We start from the raw sequence: 24,199 nt of genomic DNA, 5'->3' as shown, positions 1-24,199 counted from the left end.
TTTAACATATCCACAAGAAACTAACATAAAAGTAGGCATTTACAAATTTGCAGAAGTCACAAATTGAAGCAATCACCTGTATATAAAACAGCTAGAAATCTACTAGCCATTGTAACATCCCCATGAAGAATCTGGAACATGTTCTATATTAAGAACATATGAAATCCACCAACAAAAAAGTCTTGTTCAAGTGTGTGTTGGTGGTACAGTGGTGAGCATAGCTGCCTTCCACAAAAGCCTGCTCATTAAAAGAGGACACTTCCCCCAAGAACTGTCATGATATAAGCAATTCACTTTCAAATTGTTGCTTAGCAAAAAATTTTTTAAAAATTAAATAGGTATGAGACACAAAGAGATAAGGCAACTATGACAAAATAAATTATTTTTTTTTAAAAGATTCTATTTATTTATTTGACAGAGAGAGAGATCACAAATAGGCAGAGAGACAGACAGAGAGAGAGATGAGGAGAAGCAGGCTCCCTGCTGAGCAGAGAGCCCTATGCGGGACTCGATCCCAGGCCCCTGGGATCATGACCTGAGCCGAAGGTAGAGGCTTAACCCACTGAGCCACCCAGGCGCCCCGACAAAATAAATTATTATGTGATCAACTAATTGTTAACAAGACTGTTCCTTATTGAGTGGAGGATGGAAGATACCGGCTATTTTCTGTACTGTCTTTTTCAGCTTTTCTATGTTGAAAATTCTTAGAATAAAAAATTCGGAAAGGAAGTTTACATACCATTCTAAACTTAGAAGTATAACTGATGTCAGTCTCTTCTTCCCTTAGATATTAAATATATTTCAGTAATAGTCATATTTTATTTGAGGTTTTTCAATGAACTATAAAGCCAATCCACAGATTCAGGATATATATAGAATTATCTTTGAATATGATAGAAGCTCCTGAATGTAAGAGGAAGGGCTTCTAAAATTTGTTTTAGCCTGAATTCATTCCACCAGAACCCATGAGAGTATATAAACCTTGCAGATTCAGTTATAGCTAGTCAACTTAAAGTGAGGGAAGTTAGTTCTTGGCTTTTCCTTTTTTTACAGGGAGTTGACCTGTAGCTTCTAAGTACTTATTGATGAGGTCTTCTTGTGTGGACGATGAACAGGGCTGATATCTGCAGTACTCCATTGTGTATTCTCCCTTTCCCTAAGGAGTTAAAAAACAACAGAGATTTTGTTTGTTTGTTTCGGTACATCTACCAAGACAGGATTTCACACATTTGAGCACTGTGTAGGGCGGTTTCTTAAAGAGCACCTGAGTAAAGTATAAAAATATCTGCTTACCTCTGTGCATGACCTAAGTTCAGTGGAATAACCAAACATATCATTTAGAGGGACCTGAAAACAAACACAGGATATTCTGGTATTGCTTACTGAAAAATATTTGAGTAAAGTACAGAAAAGCCTTAGGCATTTAATTCCTTTAGTCTTAGGTTTCTACTAACTACTCTTGATTTAAAAGAATTAAAAGCCAGAGAAGTATATATTTGTTTTACTGAAAGTATAAATCTTATTTAAAAATAATTTAACATGGCAGTCACAACTAGAAACCAAATCTTTCTGTTTCACAGGGTGGACACCACTCATACCCACTCCACACACTGGCTGCAGCTCAAACATGGAGAAGCGTTTCTTCTGTGAAAATGTTAATATAACTTTCCTCTGGACACCTCAATAATATGCTGATAGTAGTGTCTTTTAGGAGGCCTTATGTAATGTGATATACACTTTCTCCCATGAGATTTAAGTAAAGCACAGGCAATGGAACTCAGTATTATCCAGTAAATAAGAGCTAATGTGATAAAGCAGTTATACAAATGAAACTTATAACAAGAAATAAAGACAACTTCTATACATCTAAGAAAATGATATACTCATCATAAAGGCCCACATAGATCTTATTTTTAGTTTTTGCATTTAAGAGCTGCTCTAACAGCAAATTATAGAAATTGCCACAAATATAATACCCGAATAGCTAGGAAAATGTGTCAATTCGCTCTACATTCTCCAAAACCAAAAACTAGCTCTCATTTCTATCTGCGGTTACTAAAAGCAAGATTGTCAATGATCAATAGTACTTACATCGGCATACAGCGTAAAATAGTCCTCAATCCCATCTTGTCCTGTGATTACCCCATGGCGTCGGTTAATTCCCGCAATCACAGGTCCTTGAAATTCATTTGGGGCTATGATTTCCACAGACATAATAGGTTCAAGAATACATAATGTTGCATTTGCCAGAGCTGGGTTAAAAAAAAATACACAAATTAGTTTATTAATCTTTAAATACATGGGAACTCTCCCCTACCCAGATACACAAAAGAGAGAGTGCTTCCAAAGGTACACGCAAGTGATGAGGCTCAAGTATTTGATCTGGACTCTCCTAGATGGAAATTCCAGTAAGACAACACATGATTACAGTATTAATAGTTCTAAACTATGTTTTTATCCTTAAACATCACTAAGCTGCAGAGAATATAAAAGGGGTATTCAAATGACATTCAATCAAGTTCTTTAGCATCAAAATTATCCAGCTGAGGGTTACTTATTCTCTTTCTCTGAATACTTTTGGGAGTAAAACCTCTCACTGTTAATTAAGTCTTTGTTTGTCCAGGTAAACCAGTTCCTTCTGGTTGGTCCCTGGAAGACAGTTATTTTTAACTGTAAGAGAATAACTTTTATCATATATTTGGAGACAATAAACAAGTCACACCTGAGTTATGTCTTTCCTTTCCTAGGCTAAACATTTTCAACACGTGATTGAGAATCAGAAGACCAAGTTTCTAGTTTCTGCTCTGACCTCAACAAGTTATATATGCCTTTTAGAAAAACAAAATGTGTCTAGCCCTCAAGTTTCTTCACCTATAAAATGACACTGGATGTGAAGAGACATTTAAGCACTGAAACGTGTGTGTCCAAGCTTATTTTTATTCCCCTTAATATATAACCAGAACACTTCTTAAAGTGACAAATGCTGACTGAGGGTTATATTTAACAATGTGGAGAGAACAGAATAACATTTCAAACATTCTTATCGAATTTGTATGTTATGACAGTGTGGAATAATACTTCAGCTTCAGACTGGATGAATCATCTCTAAATAAAAACTTTAAGCAAAACCTAGAAAAGATGACAAAGAAAATATTTTAAGATAATCACAGCTTTCCAGGCATCAATTTGTTTAATCAATTAATTAATTAATTGGCAATCATTCTCATATAGTCATTAAAGCACTTCTCCTAAAGCCACTAGTAGCTTAAGTGCAATAATTATAAGAACAGCAACTTAATATGCTTGGATTTCTTTGAATTATTCTCTAATTCAAATCATAGCTCAGACCTACCTTTGACTAATTAGTCCTCATTAGTGAATTTTGTTCTAAAAAAGAGAAGCAACTGAACTTTGCAGACTCCAAAGCTTCTTCAGCTAAGCCCCCCAAAACCCCGCACAGACGTGGAACGCAGCTAACCGTTTGGGACCGTAGAAACGGCTCTAGCTCCTGCAATGTCTGGGGTTAATCCAACAGCAGAGCTTCCCTGGCTCTAAAGAAATGCAATCCATGCAGAAGAAGACACCCAGAAAGACAGATATGAGCAGATGTATTAAGATTTAGAACACGTTACCTCATGCTTTCAATAGGTCAGTAATATAAAAGAGCGAGATTGTGAAAGGGTCATATTTTAAAGGGAAGAAAGGGCCAGGTAGACAGTGCCCATCACTTAATTGCTGAGGATGTCTTGTCCAGTTCTCAGTTTCATATTCTCTCATCCTGCTCCTTTCCCTTTAAGTTCCTCTTTCTTCCTCAACTCATCTCCTGACTCACTTCCAAAGAAATCATGCCTTCTTCTAAGCTGCTGTGGCAAGACTCTGGAGTGAATTCACCCTGCTGTATTCAACAGTCACACAGCAGCTCACTCCTAAAACCTATGTTTCCTCAAGCAGATCCGTGTGGTCTATGGCTTTTTTAAGATAGCAAGTAAAAATACCAACATCATCACAGGTACTTTTAAGCCTGTGGTGGTGAGAAGAGATGGTAATATTTTTATATCAACCACTAGGAATAATGCTGATAACACCATGCCAGGTGTTGAAGAGGCCGTACGAGGTGGTGTTCAAGGGCTAGGACTCTAGGCTGGTTTAGCTCTCAGCTCCACCACTATCATGTAATCTTGAGCCATTCAATTAACTACTCTGAGTCCTATTTTCTCAACTGTAATGTCACTGTGAACGTAAGATACGATAATTCATCCACTCAGCATAAAACACCACACATAAAAAATGTTGTTATGAGTACTCAGAGACAAGAAGCTAGGGAACAGTGGCATGGCACAGTACCAGGTCAAAGGCAATCTGAAGAAAAGCGTGACTAGCATTCACTGCCCAAGTATGCACGTGCAAGTTTTCAAAGATGTTCCTGTATGGAATTACTATTTCCAAGCAGCCTGCGGGAAGTTTCCACACAGTAAGTATGGAGCAGAGCTGGGATCTAATCCCCAAGTCCATCACATAATGGGGCAGGAGCTCAAAGAAGGGGTGCTGTCAAGTTAATTGAGCTAACTTTTACTTCTAGGGCTTTATTTCTCTTGTTGGGTGGCGACAAGTTTGCAGTTTCTGGGAAGACCAAGCATAGTGCTCTAAAACCTGGCCACAGAAGAAGATGGCAATGGTCGCATTTGTAAGGGGAAGCACGCCCAAAGAGAACATTCAATTTTAGATTCGGTTTTAGTTATATCACTGATTCATCTCAGAGGCAGTTTAAACTGTGACCCAACAGTTCCAGTTTGCATTTGTTTTGGAAAAAATGACAATCCAAACTATTTTTCTTCCAATTTTGAATAGAGAATGGCTAATACACCTAAGCTATTCTGATACTGGGCTCATTTCACAACATTTTTACCCCAAAACTCTCATATGGGATTCAAGAGAGGTTTGCATGAAAAGCTTATTTTCTTACTGAGCTAAGGAAAACTTCCTTTTACCCTATACACTTGTCCTTCAATCATGGATGACTGAATAACAAATGAAGAAACAGCCAAGTAATTCATTTTTCATGCTAGCATCCTGATTTGTACATGATTATCTGGCAAAAAAAAAAAAAATCTCAATTACTATCTAGTGTTTTTCCTTTGCACACCTACGAGGCAGTTTTCATACTTAATGTCTGTACACTTAAATAATTAAAAAGTAAAGCTCACATATTCACCAGTTTAGCTAATATACAGATATACAGGCTGTTTTCATGGATGCACATGTGTAAATTATGTGCATATATGTTCCATTTAGTTATATCTCTTATAGGAGCAATTAAAAAAGAAGATGAGGCTTTTTGTTAACTGAGAACCATACCAATTATCTGGCTTTGTTTAAGCTCTATCTCCAGGAAAGCTACTAATTTCCAGTCAAGAAGCCACATAGAATAATTGGTGATTTCTAATTTGACTATTCTTGTAGAAGGTATCGACATGGATGGAACTGGAAGAGATTATGCTGAGTGAGATAAGTCAAGCAGAGAAAGACAATTATCATGTGGTTTCACTTATTTGTGGAGCATAAGGAATAACATGGAGGACATTAGGAGAAGGAAAGGAAAAATGAATTGAAGTAAATCAGAGGGGGAGATGAACTATGAGAGACTATGGACTACAGGAAACAAACTGAAGGTTTCAAAGGGGAGGGGAGTGAGGGGATGGATTAGCCTGGTGGCAGGTATTAAGGAGGAGAGAGCACAAGCATGTGGAGTGAAAGAGGGAGAAGCAGGCTCTCCTCTGAGCCAGGAGCAGCAAGTGTTTTAATGTGAATCATGCCTTAGAAAATCTTTGTGACTTAATTTCCCTTTTTCCTATTAACACAATCTTCAGATTACGACAAGATTTCCAGATCACAGATTTCAACTGCATTTTTAACAGAGCTGGCAAAAGAAAATGAAGGGCTTTCTCTCCCTTTCACAACTGAGAAACTAATACTCAAATTATTAATAGCTGCCATTAGTTTAAGTATATAAGGAATTAGCAACCTAGTCAAGAAATGAGCAATCTTTTCCAACGACTGCCCCACACCTGGTCACAGATGTAAACAGAAAAACAAAATGAAGTCCAAAATTCATGTAGAATCAACAAAATTGTGATTTACAGAATGCTTAAAAAATATTATGATCAATCTAATCTTTACTGTCCATTTTGACTGCCTCTGATAAAAATGTTTCTGAAATGTTTCATAAACCATAATATAATTCTCCTGTCTAAAGATACTTATGGACATTATTAATAATATGGAAGAGATGACAAAGAGAATACATTTTCTGGGTCCAGGACAGAGGTTTCAAGTTCCTTTGTTGAATAACCCTGATGTCAGATTGCTGTGTTATTTGCTCTTCTCTCTTAAAAGCAAGAATCAGATACACTTGCAATTGTTTAGGTTTCTGGTTCATCAGGGTTTTTAATACACCAGTTATTCTGTGTGGAAAAGGTTGACAATTCCAGCAGTTTATCAAGAGGTCTGCACTGTGAATTAAGTTTACTGAATTCCTTCAAAATATGCTGCCACCCACAAAATGCCTAAAAGCCTAAAATGTCACACTTTACAAAAATTACTTAAAATTTATGGATTTCCTGATATCTGAGTAAGTCAGTAAAAGAGCATGACGGCAATGTTTCTATAAAATATCTCTTAGTACTCCAAGCACATCTATCTTCTTTATTAAAAACACAACAGCCAAAATATGGAAAAAGCCCAGATGTCCTTTGACAGAGGAATGGTAAAGATATGGCATGCATATCTCTATCTATCTATCTATCTATCTACACACACACACACACACACACAAACACACACACGAATATTACTTAGCCATCAAAAAGACTGAAATTTTGCCATTTGCAATGATGTGGATGGAACCAGAGGGTATTATGGTAAGCAAAATAAATCTATCAGAGAAAGACAAATATCATATGATTTCACTTATATGTGGGATTTAAGAAACAAAACAGATGAACACAGGGGAAGGGAGGATAAAATAAAGTGAAATCAGAGAAGGAGATAAACCATAAGAGACTTAACTCTAGGAAACAAATTTGGGGGTTGCTGTAGGGGAGGTGGTGGGCGGATGAGGTACCTGGGTGACGGGCATTAAGGAGGGCACTTGATGTAATGAGCACTGGGTGTTAATGCTACTGACGAACTCTACTTCTGAAACTAATACTACACTATATGCTAATTAATTGATTTTTAAAAAGCGGCAAAAAAACAGAACTTACAGGTTATCTTTAAATTTAAGCATATGACAAATATTAGGTAATTTAGGAGAACAGGTAGGCTTTCAGTTTTGTAAGGAAGAGAATACAGTAAGCTACCCTCACTTCAACTCTAGATTTGCCCATACCTGCCAAGTGCCCCGGTGGGCTGCCTGGGATTCTGGGGCACAAGACTAAAACACAGCACTACACTCAGAGTCTCTGACGATCTGTCAGGGAAACAAACACCGTGCTGCAGCAAACACAGGGCACAGTACCTTGTTTAAGAGCACCTTCTCCTGCACGGATGAAAGAGATTTCATTGGAATCAACCATGTGGTGCGCCCCATCTTGCAGGACAAACCGGAGCCCAGAGAGCTTGTGTCCAGAAAGAGGGCCTTTCTCACAGGCATCCAAAAACCCCTGTTAGTGAATGAATACAACTTATGTAGTCAGTGGATTTCACTTCCAGGTGAATTATCAAAAATACTCACACATTTTACTGTTCAGAAATTGAACATTTTTATGAATACATTTTACTCAGAAAAATAAGTTTTAAAAAGCTGAATAGCTTAACTACTTAAATTTTATTATTGTGGCATCTAGATGAACAATCCCTTGGAAAAGCGTTATCACTTAAAAGTGCGAGCTGGTTTGAAAGTGATGCTGAGAGTGCCGACACTTAACATCTTCAGGAATTACTTACCTCTTATAACCCATTATACAGACAGCCTGCTCTTAATTTTATAAGGAGGAAACAGAGGAAAAGCAAGGAAGAATACTTCCATCAAACTTGGCATTGATTCAACAGCTATGTCCTGAGCTCCCATTATACACCTATCAGGGCTTTGCCTCACTGGCAGATCACTACATTATGGCTTTGGTGTTATACATGCCAGTAAGAACTGGAATTCAAAAGTAAATTCATTTTTCCTGATGCAGTTCTTTTAAAAAAACCCAAAAAAACCAGCTTATTGACGTATGACTGATAAACAATAAACTAAACATATTTTAAAAGTATAATGTGATAAGTTTGCAATCCTTTTTCAGCCACTTCAACATTTGTAGAGCTCCCACAATTCAAGTTAGTTTTTCCTGACAATCACATTGCTGCACATATAGAGTACAATATATTTCTGACTCTGCAAAACTATAAACTCTATATGCTGAAAAAAACATAAACCCTCCTTTACCTACATTAATATTGAAGAATACAAGATAACTTAAAGGTATACGAGTGACAAAATACTCTCCTGAAATAAAGTACAGTGAACGAAATACAGTAATCACAAAATGCTACCACCGCTAAAGCTGAAATTATAATTAGCAAAGATTTCTAAGCTAAAAGGGTAAATGAAAACCTAAAAATCTCAATATAGGAGGACAGTTGCTGAAGGTTTACAACAGTCTTTTTTTTTTTTTTAAAGATTTTATTTATTTATTTGACAGAGAGAGATCACAAGTAGGCAGAGAGGCAGGCAGAGAGAGAGGAGGAAGCAGGCTCCCTGCCGAGCAGAGAGCCCGATGTGGGACTCGATCCCAGGACCCTGAGATCATGACCTGAGCCGAAGGCAGCGGCTTGATCCACTGAGCCACCCAGGCGCCCGGTTTACAACAGTCTTAAAGCCAGTGACCTAGAAAGCAAACAAAACACTAACCTCTTACATGTGCAAAGCACTTCACACTTTACAAAGAAATGTCACAGAGTATTATCTGACCCTCAAGTTGGTAAGGGGTTCAAGTTTAGTTTTCTATTTACTTACACTTTACAAATGAAGAAACTGGCTCTGAACACCATGATTTACCAAAGGGTGCATTAATCAGTAGCAGAGACATTGGGAGAACTCAGATATTGGGAATCTTGGCAAAAGATCATGCTACTGTAACAGTAAACTTAAAGCCTTCATAAAACCCTACTGACTGCTACAAAATTTTAATTGTTGATTGCTATTTACAACATAGGCTCAATTTATCAAAAGAAATAGAATAACTATGATTAAGAAACAGAATGAGGGATACTTGAGTGGCTCAGTCGGTTAAGCATCCAACTCTTGATTTCAGCTCAGGTCACGATCTCAGGGATGTGAAATTGAGCCCTCTATTAGGCTCTGCCCTGGGCACAGAGCCTGCTTAAGATTCTCTCTTTCCCTCTCCCTCTGCCCCTTAGGAGAGTGCTTAAATATGAAAAGTGCTTAATATATATTTGCTAAGTGCATGTCTTTGAAAAGCTGGCTACAATCTGGAGACGGGTGGACTATGAGAAGGAAAATAAGTCCTCTTAGAGAAAGAACTACTGCTTTGTTTTAGAAAAAAGATATAAAGGAAAAGAAACAGAATGAGTTCCCCCCTCATTCTCATAGCATATATTTATAGCTCTTCATCCTAATGAACTAAAGTTCCTAAATCAGATGGAAAGCTTACCAATCAGGTAAAGAAGCAGCACTGTAAATGAAATGAACCACAGAAGACAATGTGATAGAAATAGGATTTGAAGGGCACCTAGCAGGCTTAGTCAGAAGAGAATGAGACCCTTGATCTTGGGGTCATAAGTTTGAGTCCCACGTTGGGTACAGAGATTACTTGGATAAATAAAACTTAAAAAAAAAAAAAAAGAAGAGGAGGAGCATGGTGCATAAACAATGACTCTTGGAACACTGAAAAAATTAAATTACAAATATAAACACACAAACAAAAGAAATACGATTCAATACCACCTAATAAACTGGTTGAAAAAAATGTAATCAAGTCATTTTTGTTGTTACCTTTTCTACTGCAGGCACAAACTGCTTTGGAACATTTGCCCCGAATGTTTCATCTGAAAACTCCAACTTAGTGTAGTTCTCTGGGTCCAGAGGCTCCAGTACACCTATCACTCTTCCAAACTGGCCTGCACCACCCGATTGTTTTTTATGTGTAAATTCAAACCTGAAAGTGATTTAGGAGGGGGGAAAAAAATCAACATGGCATTAACATAATTAATTACCAAAATGAAATAATTCCTACCGATTTAAATGAAAAACCACATTTTACCATTTTTACTTACTTGTTCCTTTGAATTTACTGCCATAAAATTTTACTGTAAAATTTATTTAAAAGGTAATTCTCTCTTTCATGGTTTTACTTGGAGGTGAGGGTGAGGTACAACACCAAAATAATCCATGGTTTTCTTTCATTCTGCCAATTCTTTACTTCACAAGTAGAAACGTAAAAGTGTTAAAAGTCAGTCTAAGGTTCTTGCTCTAGTAACCTACATTCGAAGAGTTCAGCCTCTTCTTTTGGAATGCCTCCCTTCCCTGGGACACAGCGTTCTCTTCTTAATTTCTACAGCCAGAGACAGTTACTTGAAAATGGGAGCTCTGCAGTTAATTTATTCAGATAGTTCCTATCTAAATTAATTTACCACTTGGACTTTATGGAGTGACACAATACAAGAGAAGGGAGTTTCAGGTGGATTAATACCTGAAGAGAGTAATGGCAAAACGGTGACTAACATAAGTCACTCATATAAATAGATACATATACAGAAAATATACAGACATAGCAGTGTTTACTTCAAACCACTAATGGCCACATAAACAGAGTAAGCACTTTCTACATACTTATTAAAACATTAGTAAACATACGCTATTTCCCTGAAAAAAAAAAAAAACAACAAAAAACAAAAAACCATTTCATGAGTATCCACTGCCTGCAAAGCATTTCTTCCTTTAAAGTGAAACCTTCCTCAAGACCTCAAGATGAAAGAGGCCACCTGCTTTCAAAATTATCTCAGACAACTGCAGGTAAATGGACGTGAATGAGCGTGTCCCTACATACAGATGTGTGGTGGTTTGAAATTACTAAATACTCATTTTTGTAGCAGACACCAGCTTGGAGTATGCGGTTTCATAAGAAGCCTAAATGTGAATATGCCTGCTGAACTGCCTATAAACAGTCTCTCTGCCACCAGGAGACTCGGGATGGGCTGAGAGAAACAAAATACTGACAGAGACACTGTTCTGGGAGGGAAAAAAACAGCTATCAGAACTAAGAGAATGAAAGGACTTGCTGCAGGGATTCCATAACCATGGGCCCCTGACAAGTCTTGGGTATGCACAAGTTCTCTGACATGTTTACAGTTTTGTTTTCAATTTGACAATAATATGACATCAATACAAACATACGCTCTGTTGTCTGTAGGGTAATCACTAACCAGGGATGTTTATAGTTAAGTTAAAATTTTTTAAAAATTTAAAATTCAGTTCCTCAGTTGCACTAGTCACATTTCAAGTGGTCAACAGTCAAATGTGGGAAATGGGTACAATATAGGACAGCACAGAGAACACTTCCAGCAGTGCCCTGCAGGACCAGTTTACAAACCAGTAAGTTTCAGGGCTCACGTCTGAATCATAATCAAGTGAAGGCCAAATAATGAAACATGGAGGCACCAGGCTTGTGCTAAGCAGATTTTACGGATCATTTTATTTGTTCTTCCTCACAAACTACGATTGTGTACTACTATCACCATTTTACAGATGAGAAGTAACTTGAAAAAGTAACTTGCCAAATATGATGCAGTTAAATAGCAGAGCCAGGATTGTACTAAAGCCAATGCTCTTAATTAAACATTTTTCTAGAAGGCTAATAAGAACATAAGCTGACATAACCTGCAAATGATGATTTCACTGAAAAAGCTGTTAGATGGCGGTACGTGAAGACAGACTACAGCAGCTTACAAGAGGTAAAAGAACTAAGACATCACTTGGTAGGCAGCTAACAGGAGTGCTGCAGGTAAAAGAACCCAGGCCCCAGTCATGTTGGGGAGGCAATTTTGTTTCGGCAAAACATCATCTCTCACGATAAAATTAATGTTAATTAGAACAGTGTTGGGGTTTTTGTTTTGTTTTTTAGATTTTATGTATTTGAGAAAGAGCATGAATGGTGGGAAGGGGTAGAGGGAAAGGGAGAAGCAGACTCCCTGCCTAGCGGGGAGCCCAGTGCAGGGCTTGATCCCAAGACCTCAGATCATGACCTGAGCTGTAGGCAGCCACTTAACTGCCTGAACCACCCTGGCACTTCATAACTGTATTGGTTTTATCTCTATTTTGCACATTTATTTTGATTTTATAGTTGTGCCAAAATTGCAAGATAGAGATCTTTTTACTCAGTTTTCATTCATATTAGTTTTCATTATCAACCAAAAGCTCTTTCAGCATCATCAGAATGTACTCAGCCACTCTTTCCTGGACACGATCAAAGAAACACATGATTCAAACAATACACACACATACACACACAATGACAACCTAAGAGGTTGGCTGATACATATGAATGACTCAACCTCTCAAGCCCAAAAAGAAAAATCTTTTTTTTTTTTTTTTTTAAGAAAAAAGCCTTAAGGAGAGAAACCCTGTCATCCTCAACTCACTTGACAATTGGTGGACTAATGTAACTAGAAAAGACAGAAATGCTTTATTCCTTACATTAAAATATATATATACTTACTGCAAATAAAGACTGAGTAAATTAAGGGTATTTGAGGGAAAGAACACATTACAAATACATTTTTAAGTTTATTTTTTAAAGCACAACACATATGCCCACCCAAGGAACTTTCAAAGAACCTTCAAAAATCCATTTTGAGGGAAAAAAGCAAAGAATCTCTATTTTCCAAGCCAATGAGCTTGGAAAGTTTGGCCATACAGATAAAAAGGAACCTTTGCTTCCTGAGCTAGAGCAAATCCAAAGCCTAAATTATAGTCCCTTCAAAGGTAAAACAAGGTAATTAAGAAATCTGGAGAATGAAAATGCACTACCTACTAAAAGTCTGTGCTTGCTTAAGCAGCTATAAAAACTCTCATCTTTGTTAGAAGTTTCTTCAATGCAGTGCTTGAAGTTCAGTTCTTAAATGTTTTAATTCTTAAAGTAAAAATTTCAAAGTGATCAGAAGGTCAGAAGCATGGTTTTACAGCAAAATCTTATTTTTCTAAGATCAGCAAAGGGAGAAAGGGGTGCAGGTGTTATTTATTTCTCTTGATCTAAGAAATTACATAGCCCTCCAAATTAATGCTAATTTCTCATATGCTGATTTGAGCAGCATTGGTCCAATTCCACAGAAAAGAGGATTAACCAAGAGGGCTCCTGGACCTCAGAAGGGGAAAGAGAAAAAAGTAACCAACCCACTCGCTACCTGGAGCACCTTTTGCACTTTGCCCTGGGCCTGACACTGTGAGTAGTGTCTGAGGAAGGTGTGCTCTGAAGGGCATGTGAAGCAACCAGATTTCTTCCATGAAGAGGAAACTGGAGGCCCGAGAGGCACGCTCCATAAACGAAAAGGCCAGAACGCCCCTCCCTGCACTTCAGTAAAGGTTAATGAAAGGAAGCACAAAGTCCCAGCCAGCCTAACCCACCAACTCCCTCCCCACACCTCCACCCTCGCCAGCCGGAAAGGCCACCGCTCTCCCCTCGCAGGAACAAGTCCGTGCTGTGGGTGGCAGTGGGGCGGGGCCCCAGGAGCAGCGGCGGGAGCCAGCGCCCTTGCGGCTGCTTCCTGAATCAGAAGGAGGGAAGGAGGAAGAGAAGAAGGGTGGGAGCTGGCGATCCCGCCCACACCCGGCAGACCTCAGCCTGCGACTCTTCCGTCGCCGCAGCTCCCCGGCAGAAGGCTGAACCAGCGGTGCGCTGGGAGCGTCTGGTCCCTGCAACCTGAGCAGCCGTAGGCTCCCACCAAGAATGGAAATCCCCCCGACCCATTTCCCAGCCTCCAGGGCAGCCTCGGTGGCGGAGAACTGCATCAACTACCAGCAGGGGACCCCCCACAAGGTGTTTCTGGTGCAGACTATCAAACAAGCCAGCATGGAGGTGAGTCCGACAGAGGGCAGTGGGCGGGGGCCTGCACCTACTTGCTTTCCCTCCACTCCCGAGGGTCTCTGCCTCGTTCTTCCGGAGATTTCCCTTCCACTCCACCCTTGCCTGTTTTTGGACTAGCTGTTGACGTCAGGTCTAGGGAACTTAACATTTCTGGGGATAGCTGACACTCCAGGACAGTCACAGCTGTTTGTTTTTTCTTGGAAAGTTAGAGACGTCGATACAGGTTTTAATGGGCACTTACAAAGAAATGGAAAAGCGTTCTAAATGTGGGGCAGCATTTAACCATTTTCTGAATGAAACCTGTAGAACCATTCAAAAGAATCTCAAAACTGTTACTGCATTTCTCATCTGCTACTCCAATCTGAGCCAACAAAACATCCTGTCTTCCAAACAATACTTCTTTGCTGAAATTTTAGAACAATCTTTATCAGACCCTTTGACCAAAATGAAAGGGGAAGCAAAGAGCAAAACAAACTGACAACCAAAGTCAGAGAACAAAAGCATTGTGGGCTGAAGCTTTAACTACCCAAACACACTACCGCTGATTCCTGTAAAAGATAATGCTTTCACTGGCGAAGGATTAAATTAAATGCTTAAGGCCACAGCTGTCACTAACTAGGCTTGTTTCTATTTTACTAAAATGTAAGATTTGAGATTGTCGCTTAGTTATCTGACATAAACTTAACAGTCTGTAAGAGCTGATAGGGAGTAGATGTTGCTTCAAAACTGCACCAGATAATTAGGTACACACTCTTAACTCTATCTTGATTCAAAAGTGAAATACCTACACAACTGTCTTACAGTTATAAAATTTGTTAAAGTATCATTTTGCAGGTTCACTAATGGACAAATAAAAACAATATTTAACATCTCTAACCACTTCACAGTAATCTGTCCCCAAATGGACAGTGTTTGGAGGGTACACAGGGCTTTTTGAAAATGTTTTCAATGGTATATCCTGTTTTTCATCTTAGAATCAAAAGGTTTCACAATTTCTTTTGTAGAGAATTCAGGATTACAGATCCAGAGGTTGAGGTCCTCTGATGAATGAAAGTGAATTATAGCTTTTTTTTTTTTTTTTAAGATTTTATTTATTTGTCAGAGAGAGAGAGAGAGAGCGAACACAGGCAGAGGCAGAGGGAGAAGCAGACTCCCTGCCGAGCAAGGAGCCCGATGTGGGACTAGATCCCAGGATGCTGGGATCATGACCTGAGCCAAAGGCAGCTGTTTAACCAACTGAGCCACCCAGGCGTCCCAATTATAATTTATTTTATATATGCTTTTATCCCACTCTTCTATTCCCATCCAAAATAAATCTCTTAATGGACCTCCTAAATTAGATGTTACATATATGGTGACATGCCTTTTTCAAAGTCAAAGGCTTTAATCATTTACCCTCACCAAGTCAGCCTTCTGCCCCAACCAAATGAGAATGTATTTTTCTAAAAACACAAAGAATGGAGTTATTCTTATAATAACTCACCACATTTTCTTAATAGGATATTCCGGGAAAAGGACACAAGTATTGCCTTAAATTTTCTGTGGAAGAAATTATCCAAAAAGTAAGTAAAATGTCCTTTATTATAAAATAAAATTTGACTTTATAAATATTTTAGATCACCTTCCCTAACCAAATCATAGGATTAACTTGTATTTTTTTTTGAAGTTGTTGTGAAATTCCTGCCTTGAAAAAAATAATGAGCATTCAAGGGTCCAATTATACTCTTTTAAAAACATACTCTGAGATACATGAAGTAATTCTATTCAGCTACTTAGAAGAGACTACCCATATCAATTCAAATAAATTCTCTTAAATATATTCTTAGGGCAGTCTGAACTTATGCGTGATATGAACAGATAAAGTAATTTACTCTCCAGTCATTATCACTTTCTTATGTTTGCCTTTCTCATTCTATTTTTTTATTTCTTCCATTTAAAGAAAGCTGGTGCATTTAGATATTCATGAGCAATAAAATGATCAAATGATACCAGTATGTTCATAGGAATCTTTCAGTAATGTGGCAGAGAGATTTTTAAATATTACATACCTGCCAAATTATTAGTGAGACAAACTTAAAAAAAAAAAAAAAAAAAGGAATTGCAGTTTGTACCATAACCATCTTTAAAACTTTTGTTGAGCATAATTCAGAAGAGACACAGGCTAACATAAGAGATTTATTAAGATTATCTGAGCTACTAGACAGCCATCTTTCAAAGCAGAACCAACTATTACTAGCTACTATTTGCTACTATTTTCTAATTTTACATCTAGATACAGATTAATTTATCTGGGCTTGAGGATAATTCTGTTGTTTCAGAAGCAGAGGGTAGAGTAAGACTTAAAAAGTAACCGAAGTCTAGAGGTAGTACATAAAGTCTGACTAAAATCTGGCCTCACAAATGGGATACACCATTAACACTGACATAATAAAGTTTTAAGATGAATTGTAAGATTATGATACTTAATAAGTTATAAAATAAGTTATCTATTTTAGATACCTTCAAGAAAACTGTAGGCCACACCCAATTAAGATAGCTCTGTAATAGACACTCTGAAGTCAAGTTTGAAACATGACTGGGGGCCAACACTTTAAATGTTGCATCTCAACAATGACAATTAGGAATGGATGGCCATTTACATGTAAAGGTATTTTGCAAAATGTTTCAAACAGCAAGTTACACTGAACTGTACAGCGGAAGTACTTTACCCTCTAATGGGACAAGATACTGCACCAGAAGTCAACTTCACATTTGAAGGAGAAATTGGAAAGAACCCAGATAAAGAAGATAACACATTTTATCAAAGACTCAAGTCCACGAAGGAACCACTTGAAGCACAAAATATTCCAGGTATATAAATATGGCATGGAAAATTTTTTTTTCAACTTTAAGATCAGTATAAATTATCTGTGCTCAAAACCGTTAGATGTTAACAATATGTTGGAAATATACTGGCTTTTTGAAAAATATTCATTATCAATCTAATTCAACAAAAAGGGACTTACTTATATTCTGTACACATTTGAAAGAAACTAAAACATGATTTAGAATTTAGATTTCTTAAAGGTTAACACTGTATGTATAAATAATCCTATTTACCATATAATTGTTTCCTCACCAGACAGTTTTGGAAATGTAGCTCCAGAAATGAAGCCAGTTCGACACTTAGCCTGGGTTGCTTGTGGTTATATAATATGGCAGAATTCTACTGAAAACACATGGTATAAAATGGTAAAAATTCAAACTGTCAAGCAAGTGGTAAGTGATTTCTATAAAATATACTATTAACAGGGTTGTATTTTACTGAAAGTGTGATCATTCATAATTGGATAAATAGTGCCCCTTCGGTCATTTTATATTTAATAGTGATGCTGGTATTTTGAAGGAGTGGTCAGTTACAACTGAGGTTTAAAAAGTTGAAGCTACAGTTTCAAGAGAGTAAAGTATTGAGTTATAAATAATTTGGCATTCAGTTTTTGTGCTCAGCTTAATACAGAGTATACCCTTTGGTGATCTAAATTTGGTATTGAAGTCTTTATAGCTATGCAAATGAAACTGCCTCTGTTTTTTTTTTTTTCTCTATTGAAATGGTGGTGCCAGAGCTCCTCAGAGACATGGCTGGCATTTTTTTGCCCCAAGAATCAGCTAGAACATATATCTTAGCATCTTTTAATCTTTGTGAAATTTGCTGTATATCATTTTCTTTTCTAGTCATAATCTACCACCTCATATCTAACTGCTAGCCTGCTAGTCTTTTAAGTCTGATAGGACTAGAACCTCCTCTTTCTAGTCTTTAAAGACATAAAGTGATCTTCACACTTTAGCTTTATTAAGAAGTTAAAAAGAAAAAAAGTCAACTGTTGATATCTAATGGATATGAAGAAAAACAGTACAAAGAAACCACAACAGTTTTAGTTCTATAAGAGAAAAGGACTTTCAAAATGACTTGTTTCAGCTTGCTGGAAACAAACTGCAAGGCAGCTGGAGCACCTTTACTCCACAGGCTTTTGCAACCACCTAGTAGACACCTACGGGCACTGGCGGCCAGGACACCCAATTACAATAATTAGAATATGATGTCAATATCTAACATAAATACAACTACATTTTAAGAAACAGAGCCTTTTTTTGTTCGTTTTTAAAATTTTTAATTAGGCTCTGCACCCAGCGTGGAGCTCAACACAGGGCCTGAACTCCTGACCCTGAGATCAAGACCTGAGCTAGATCACAAGTCAGACGTTTAACCCTCTGAACCACCTAGGCATCCCAACAGAGGACTTTTGTTAATGCATTTCTGCAGACATCTACTTTAAGTACAAATTCCTATTGGGGTAACAAGGCTCAAATAATTGAGTAAAAGGTCCAGGTTACAGAGGTTATACAATCATAATCATGGTTTTCAAGGCATGATCTTATAGCAAAATATGCTCAAGACAGTGCTAGAAGTTTGATGACAGAAAACTCCTATAACCCCTCATCAAAGTTTTAAAGCATTATTAAAATTTCATTAGAAAGGTTGACTGCACATTTATAATTGCTATTAACCGAAGAGGCCAGAGCAGCTCATGCTGCCTCTTGGAGGCCAGGGATGGTTTCAACACATTGATTATAAACCTTAAAAAGCTTTGTACAGCAAATCTCTGGTGAATGCAGTTTTAAACGATGTGGATGCAATATTTCTGGGTAGCTGGTGGTCTAAATACTTTATATGTCCAAAACAATAAGCAGCACAGATCAAGGCTTTAATTGCAAAATCATTTAACTACATTGTTTTCCTATTTTCAGTTTTTATTTTTTTAAAGATCCTATTTTCAGTTTTTAAAAAGAGAATTTCCATTATAAAATTGGTTTCCTTTACTGTAAACACTCATTTCAGTAGTTTATCCCCTAAAGCAATGCTTCTAAAAAATAAAAACATTAAGGAATCAATCTTTGACAAACTTTAGATCGTAATGTTTCTGAAGTAACTATCACAACTCAGGGAACACAACTTTTAGAACAGGTGAAAAATCATGATTTCAAAATGTAGTTTGAAAGACAGCTTTTTTGTAAGAACACAGTTTTTCTTTTTCTTTTGTGTGTGTGTGTGTGTGTGTGAGAGAGAGAAAGAGAGAGAGAGCAAGCATGCAGGCATGGGTATTGAGTAGTAAGGGCAGAGGGAGGGAAAGGGAAGCTCCAGCATGCTCCAGGCCAAGTGCTGGCCCAGTGCAGGGCTCCAGCTCACAATCAGGAGATTGCGACCTGAGTTAAAACCAAGAGTTGGGTACTTAATGGACTAAGCCACCCAGGTGCCCCAGGAACACAGGTTTTCTGATCAGGCTAAATAAATTATAACATTCAATTTTTGTTTTTATGTATTAAATGGAAGTATTATCATCTAGTAATGAAAGCTGAATTTTAAAATGAAAATACCATTTTTGCCAAAGATACTGTTTCAAACACCAGATTTTTATTTTTTATGATAGCAAAGAAATGATGACTTCATTGAGTTAGACTACACTGTTCTACTTCATGACATTGCATCTCAGGTAAAGTATCAGCTACTTTTCTTTGATGAGACTTTGAAAATTGAGACTTGTTTTAGAGCCACAGTGTATCTATGCCTTATTAATTTTGACCCTAAGTCAGAATTCCTGTAAATTAATATAGACACCAGGTTAAAGTATATTATACTTGTAGCCAAACTTTTTTTTGCTATTCTTTATAAGGACTGTTTTGTCTCTAACAAAATCTAAACCAACGTTGTTTTCTTACATGTTTTCTGAATTTTATCACAGCATTAGTTAGTTTCCTTTACTTGCAGGAGATTATTCCTTGGCAAATGCAAGTTCTCTGGCACCCGCAGTATGGTACTAAAGTCAAACATAACAGCCGTCTGCCAAAGGAAGCACAACTAGAATAACGGAAGACCCTCACACTGACGTGTCAATGTACTTACTGATGATGTGTGTATGCCTTCACTGATACCTAGTTTATGGGGTCAAGCAAATCCCAAAATATCACTTTGTATAAATGTCTTCATGACAGTATAGAACTACACAGATTCCATAATAGAGACTCACATGATGTAAAAGTGTCCCAACACTAATAGTGGTATGTATATCCCATAATAAAAAGCTTCAATTCTGGCCTCACAGTATGTTTAATTCTGCTGCATACTTACGGGACGGGGGCAGTAATGGTCTCTCTGAAAGCAACTTTTGGCTTTCCTGTGACACAAGGACAGCCATATTCTCTTTCCATCCTCTAAAAAGAAGAGAGGAGATAATTTTTTGGTATACTTAAAAAACAAACTGAAAGAAGAAAAAAGAATCTTAACTACATTTGAAGCATTCATTTAAATATGATAAAAATGATAAATCTTAAATCATTTAAGTATCTTACAAAGGTTAGATACATGATTTAAGTAATACAAATGATTCTTAAAGATTTTATAGAAATGAATTCTAATTTAGACTGTTTAACTTACACTTACCTCTAATTAATCTATACACTAAAATGTCACCTTTATTTCACATTATTATATGTTCTCTGGAATAGCCTATAAGTCTGTTGTCAGAGTTTCTACTACCTTAATTTCAAAAACAGGATCACAACCAGAATTTTCAATCATAAGTCAAATAGCTTTTGTTTTCATTCATAGATACAGAAGACCATTCCTAGGGGAAAATATAAAGCAATTCTAGTACTGTATCTATCTAAACCTTCAAGTACTGACTTCAGAAGAAAACAGTTAAGAAATGGTTCCAAGAGCAGGTACTGGTGGGCTAACTGCCTCAGCAGGTCTCTCCCTGCAGGTTGTCTCCCTAAGGCTGGCACTGGGATTTGCAATGACCCAACTAACCATGACCTAGTGTTGGATGAACGATCTTACTGCAAATACTTGGGAGTCTTGATTCTAGGAGTCTGCAAATGTTTTATAAATATAAGGATTTAGAAATAATTAATTTTTAAGAGATGGTAACATTTATAACATAGTATACCACATCTGGATACAAACCAGAATGAAGTCTGAAGAACCACTATTAGTTTACAGTCATTAGACTGAGAATTATTGACTTGTAGCAAAACAGAGACATAAATAAAATGAATTTAACTTAACTTCCGTATTATTCATTACCTGAGCATAGATTTCTAAGTGTAATTCTCCCATTCCAGATACAATGGTCTCTTTGCTCTCATTGTCAAAGTGGACTTTAAATGTGGGATCTTCTCTTGTAAACCTGCCAATACCTTTGGAAAATTTTTCCAGATCATTCTTAAAAAAAAAAGAAAGTCATTACACATTTTAGTAAGCATGATAAGCAATAGGATTGTTGAAAGAACTTTACTAAATGAAATCAAATACACAAACAGTTAAGAAATAATAATGATCCCCATCTAGTTCCTAGGCCAGACCCTTTCAACATGTAAGCTTGGACACCACACAGTCAACAGAGCAGGGAATGGTTGGCTGACAGAATTTTCTTTCCATAAGATACAAAACAAGAGTCTAAGGCTTAACTATACCCTTTCCTATTTTATTCTTGGATATACATAGAAATTGTCCATTTGTGGAAAACTTTCTCCATCAAGGGAAAAGAAGAATCTGTGTTACTCTATCACATTTTAGAAATTCTACACATAACCAAAGGAATCCGCATGTTTCCCAAGACCTGATTGTAGAATCAAGCAGGACAGTTAAGACCAAGAGTAAGGCAAATGCCACAGTGAGACTTCTTCCTTTAAAAACAGCCTGCTTGGATGTGATTGCATGTATCTTTATTCTCCTTAGATATAATTCCATGCATGGTAAATAGAATTATGGTCCTCTAAGGATATGCCCTAATGCCCCCAAACCTGTGAATGTTACTTTATGTAGTGAAGGGGATTGTGCAGTTATAATTAAAGTTACAGACTTTGTGATGGGAAGATTACCATGAAGAATCTGGGTTGGCCCAATGTAATCACATGGGCCTTAAAAAGGAAGAGGAATACAGAGGGTTAGGTTAGAAAGACAGAATGAGGGAAGAGGCAGAAGATATCTGAAGCACAAAAGTGACTGATTTCATGGTTGAAGGCACTGAAGACAAGATGACAGGGCCACAAGCCTAGGAAAATGGATAGCCTCTCAAACTAAAAAACAACAAACAAAAAAACCCCCAGGCCCCAGGTGACAGTCATCAAAGAAATGGGGACCCCAGTCCCAACAGCCACAAAGAGCTGAATTTTGCTAACAATTTGAGTAAGCAAAAAATAAAATGTCCCCAAGAGCCTCCAGAAAGCAACAGTCCTGCCAATATCTTGATTTTAGTCAAATAAAAACTTCGTCAGATTTCTAACACTGTATAATAACACATTTGTGTTATTTTAAGCCACCAAGTATGTGGTACTTTCTTCTTATGGCAGTAATAGAAAATTAACATACCATGAATCACTAGTATTTAACACCGATAGGTGTGTGCATGGAACTGTGCTATATGTTTTGAATATGTACCTCAAATTCTAACCAAAATGCTGCAAGACAGAATTACCCACATTTCACAGGTGAGGAAACTAGGTATAGAAAGGCTGAGTGAACTGCTCTAGGCCACAGAGCTAGTGCATGGCAAAGCTGAGACAGAATCCTCAGTCTCTCTCCGAAGTTTTTTGGTCTTTTCCCTACATTAGCCAAGAACCCCCAACTTACTAGAAGATCATCTCTGCCCCCACTATCGAGATTCACAGCTTTATGCAGTGATTTCATTATTTGATTTAAATTTACTCCAACAAACAGACAATCCTGAGATACCAAAAACCTTTTAGATATTGATGCCTTTGATTTTCCTCCACTGTTGTGAACTATCAACAGTTAAATATCTTTAACTTCTCTCCCTGAATATTCAGAAGGGAAAAGCAAGCAATTTTAGCAAAGCACCTGGAACTGTGGCATTTCACTGTATGGTAAGATGACCTGCTCTAGGCCACAGAGCTTTCCTCAAATTTCTGAGATGGAATGACATAATGTTTCTTGCTCCCTCAACATTTTTTTCTATACTGAGAAGGGTCTGGAAAACCTCATTTCCTCAAAACAGAGGAAGAAGTACCTGTTAATGTATCCACAAGACAATACATCAGAGTATGTTTTGTAAATAATAGTTCCCAGATGACATGAGATTATAAAATATTCACTCAATGCATGAATGAGTTAATTTCAATTTACCATATTAACATGACTGTTATGAATGTCAAACCAACTTAACTCAATTATTTGAGCAATGCAAACTAATTCCAGTGGTAGTAATACAAGTAAGAAACTATTCAAGAAATTCTGGTTTCATAAAAAGCTAAATGACTTCAAATCCAACCATAAAACTATTCTATTTGAAACTGACAAAGAGGTGCCTGGGTGGTTCAGCTGGTTAAGATCTGACTCTTGATCTCAGCTCGGGTCTTGATCTCAGGGTTGTGAGTTCAAGTCTCACATCCACACCTAGCATGCAGTCTACTTAAAAAAAAAAAAAAAAAAAAAGTGATGCAGTGCCTGGTAGTTCAGTAAGTTAAGCATCTGTCTTCGGCTCAGGTCTTGATCCCATGGGCCTGGGATCTGCCTTGCATCAGGCTCACTGCTCAGCGGGCAGTCTGCCTCTCCCCCTGCTCCTGCTCCCTCTCCTTCTCTATCAAATAAATAAATGAAATCTTTAAAAAAAAAAAAGGGGGGGGGGAGTCTTGTTTGCAGGCTTTCCATGTTATAATGAGATATATACTTCATAACTACCACAAATCCAGAGATGTATTATAATCCATGAGGCAATTAACCTATGTAGTAATCTAATGTAGTTCAGTGAGGTTTCACTATAACTTAGGATAAATGTCCTATTTCCCCTATTCCGTTCCTTTATGATCTGTATATAGGAAAATATTCTTACCACTTTGGAGCCAATGATACTGTAAAGAGTTAGAAAGCACAGTCTTGTGCCTACTTTAATACCATCAACTTTTTCAGGTATAATGAGAACTAATTACTACCAAGAGACTGGTAGTTTTAGAAGGTGATTTCAATACCAAAAGAAGAAAGAGAGACCATAAGATTGCTGGGTATCACAGGATACTATGTGCGTTGTGTAGAAAGATGAAAAAGGGCTCAAGTTTTT

At 37.3% G+C, this 24,199-nt stretch overlaps 2 protein-coding genes across 2 annotated transcripts in view; one reads left to right on the top strand and one right to left on the bottom strand.

Annotated features, from left to right (window-relative positions):
• Nucleotides 1-676: 676 nt before the first annotated feature.
• Nucleotides 677-24,199, bottom strand: part of GFM1 (G elongation factor mitochondrial 1) — a 42,973-nt gene continuing 19,450 nt past the window's right edge. The window contains exons 12-18 of the mRNA XM_082687191.1: nt 21,208-21,345; nt 20,251-20,333; nt 10,001-10,163; nt 7,517-7,661; nt 2,092-2,252; nt 1,294-1,347; nt 677-1,156 (exon numbers count right to left, since the gene is read on the bottom strand). Of these exons, the coding sequence (XP_082543317.1) occupies nt 1,025-1,156; nt 1,294-1,347; nt 2,092-2,252; nt 7,517-7,661; nt 10,001-10,163; nt 20,251-20,333; nt 21,208-21,345 (876 nt within the window). The 3' untranslated portion in view covers nt 677-1,024. The remainder of the gene's footprint in view (nt 1,157-1,293; nt 1,348-2,091; nt 2,253-7,516; nt 7,662-10,000; nt 10,164-20,250; nt 20,334-21,207; nt 21,346-24,199) is intronic.
• On the top strand, nt 13,584-20,223 carry LXN (latexin). The gene is made up of 6 exons (XM_082687464.1): nt 13,584-14,078; nt 15,587-15,649; nt 16,760-16,937; nt 17,209-17,345; nt 19,553-19,615; nt 19,891-20,223. The coding sequence occupies exons 1-6, from the start codon at nt 13,950-13,952 to the stop codon at nt 19,987-19,989; spliced, it is 669 nt and encodes a 222-aa protein (XP_082543590.1). The 5' UTR covers nt 13,584-13,949; the 3' UTR covers nt 19,990-20,223.

This window comes from Mustela nivalis (assembly GCF_964662115.1).
Source record: "Mustela nivalis genome assembly, chromosome: 1".
NCBI lineage: Eukaryota > Metazoa > Chordata > Mammalia > Carnivora > Mustelidae > Mustela > Mustela nivalis.
The sequence above is the reverse complement of the archived record's forward strand: the minus strand, read 5'-3'. Positions and strand labels throughout refer to the sequence as shown.

Coding starts and splice junctions, on each gene's coding strand:
- LXN (XM_082687464.1), top strand. CDS start 13,950: ATGGAAATCCCCCCGACCCATTTCCCAGCCTCCAGGGCAGCCTCGGTG. Junction 14,079..15,586: donor TCAAACAAGCCAGCATGGAG/GTGAGTCCGACA, acceptor TTTTCTTAATAG/GATATTCCGGGAAAAGGACA. Junction 16,938..17,208: donor TGAAGCACAAAATATTCCAG/GTATATAAATAT, acceptor TTTCCTCACCAG/ACAGTTTTGGAAATGTAGCT.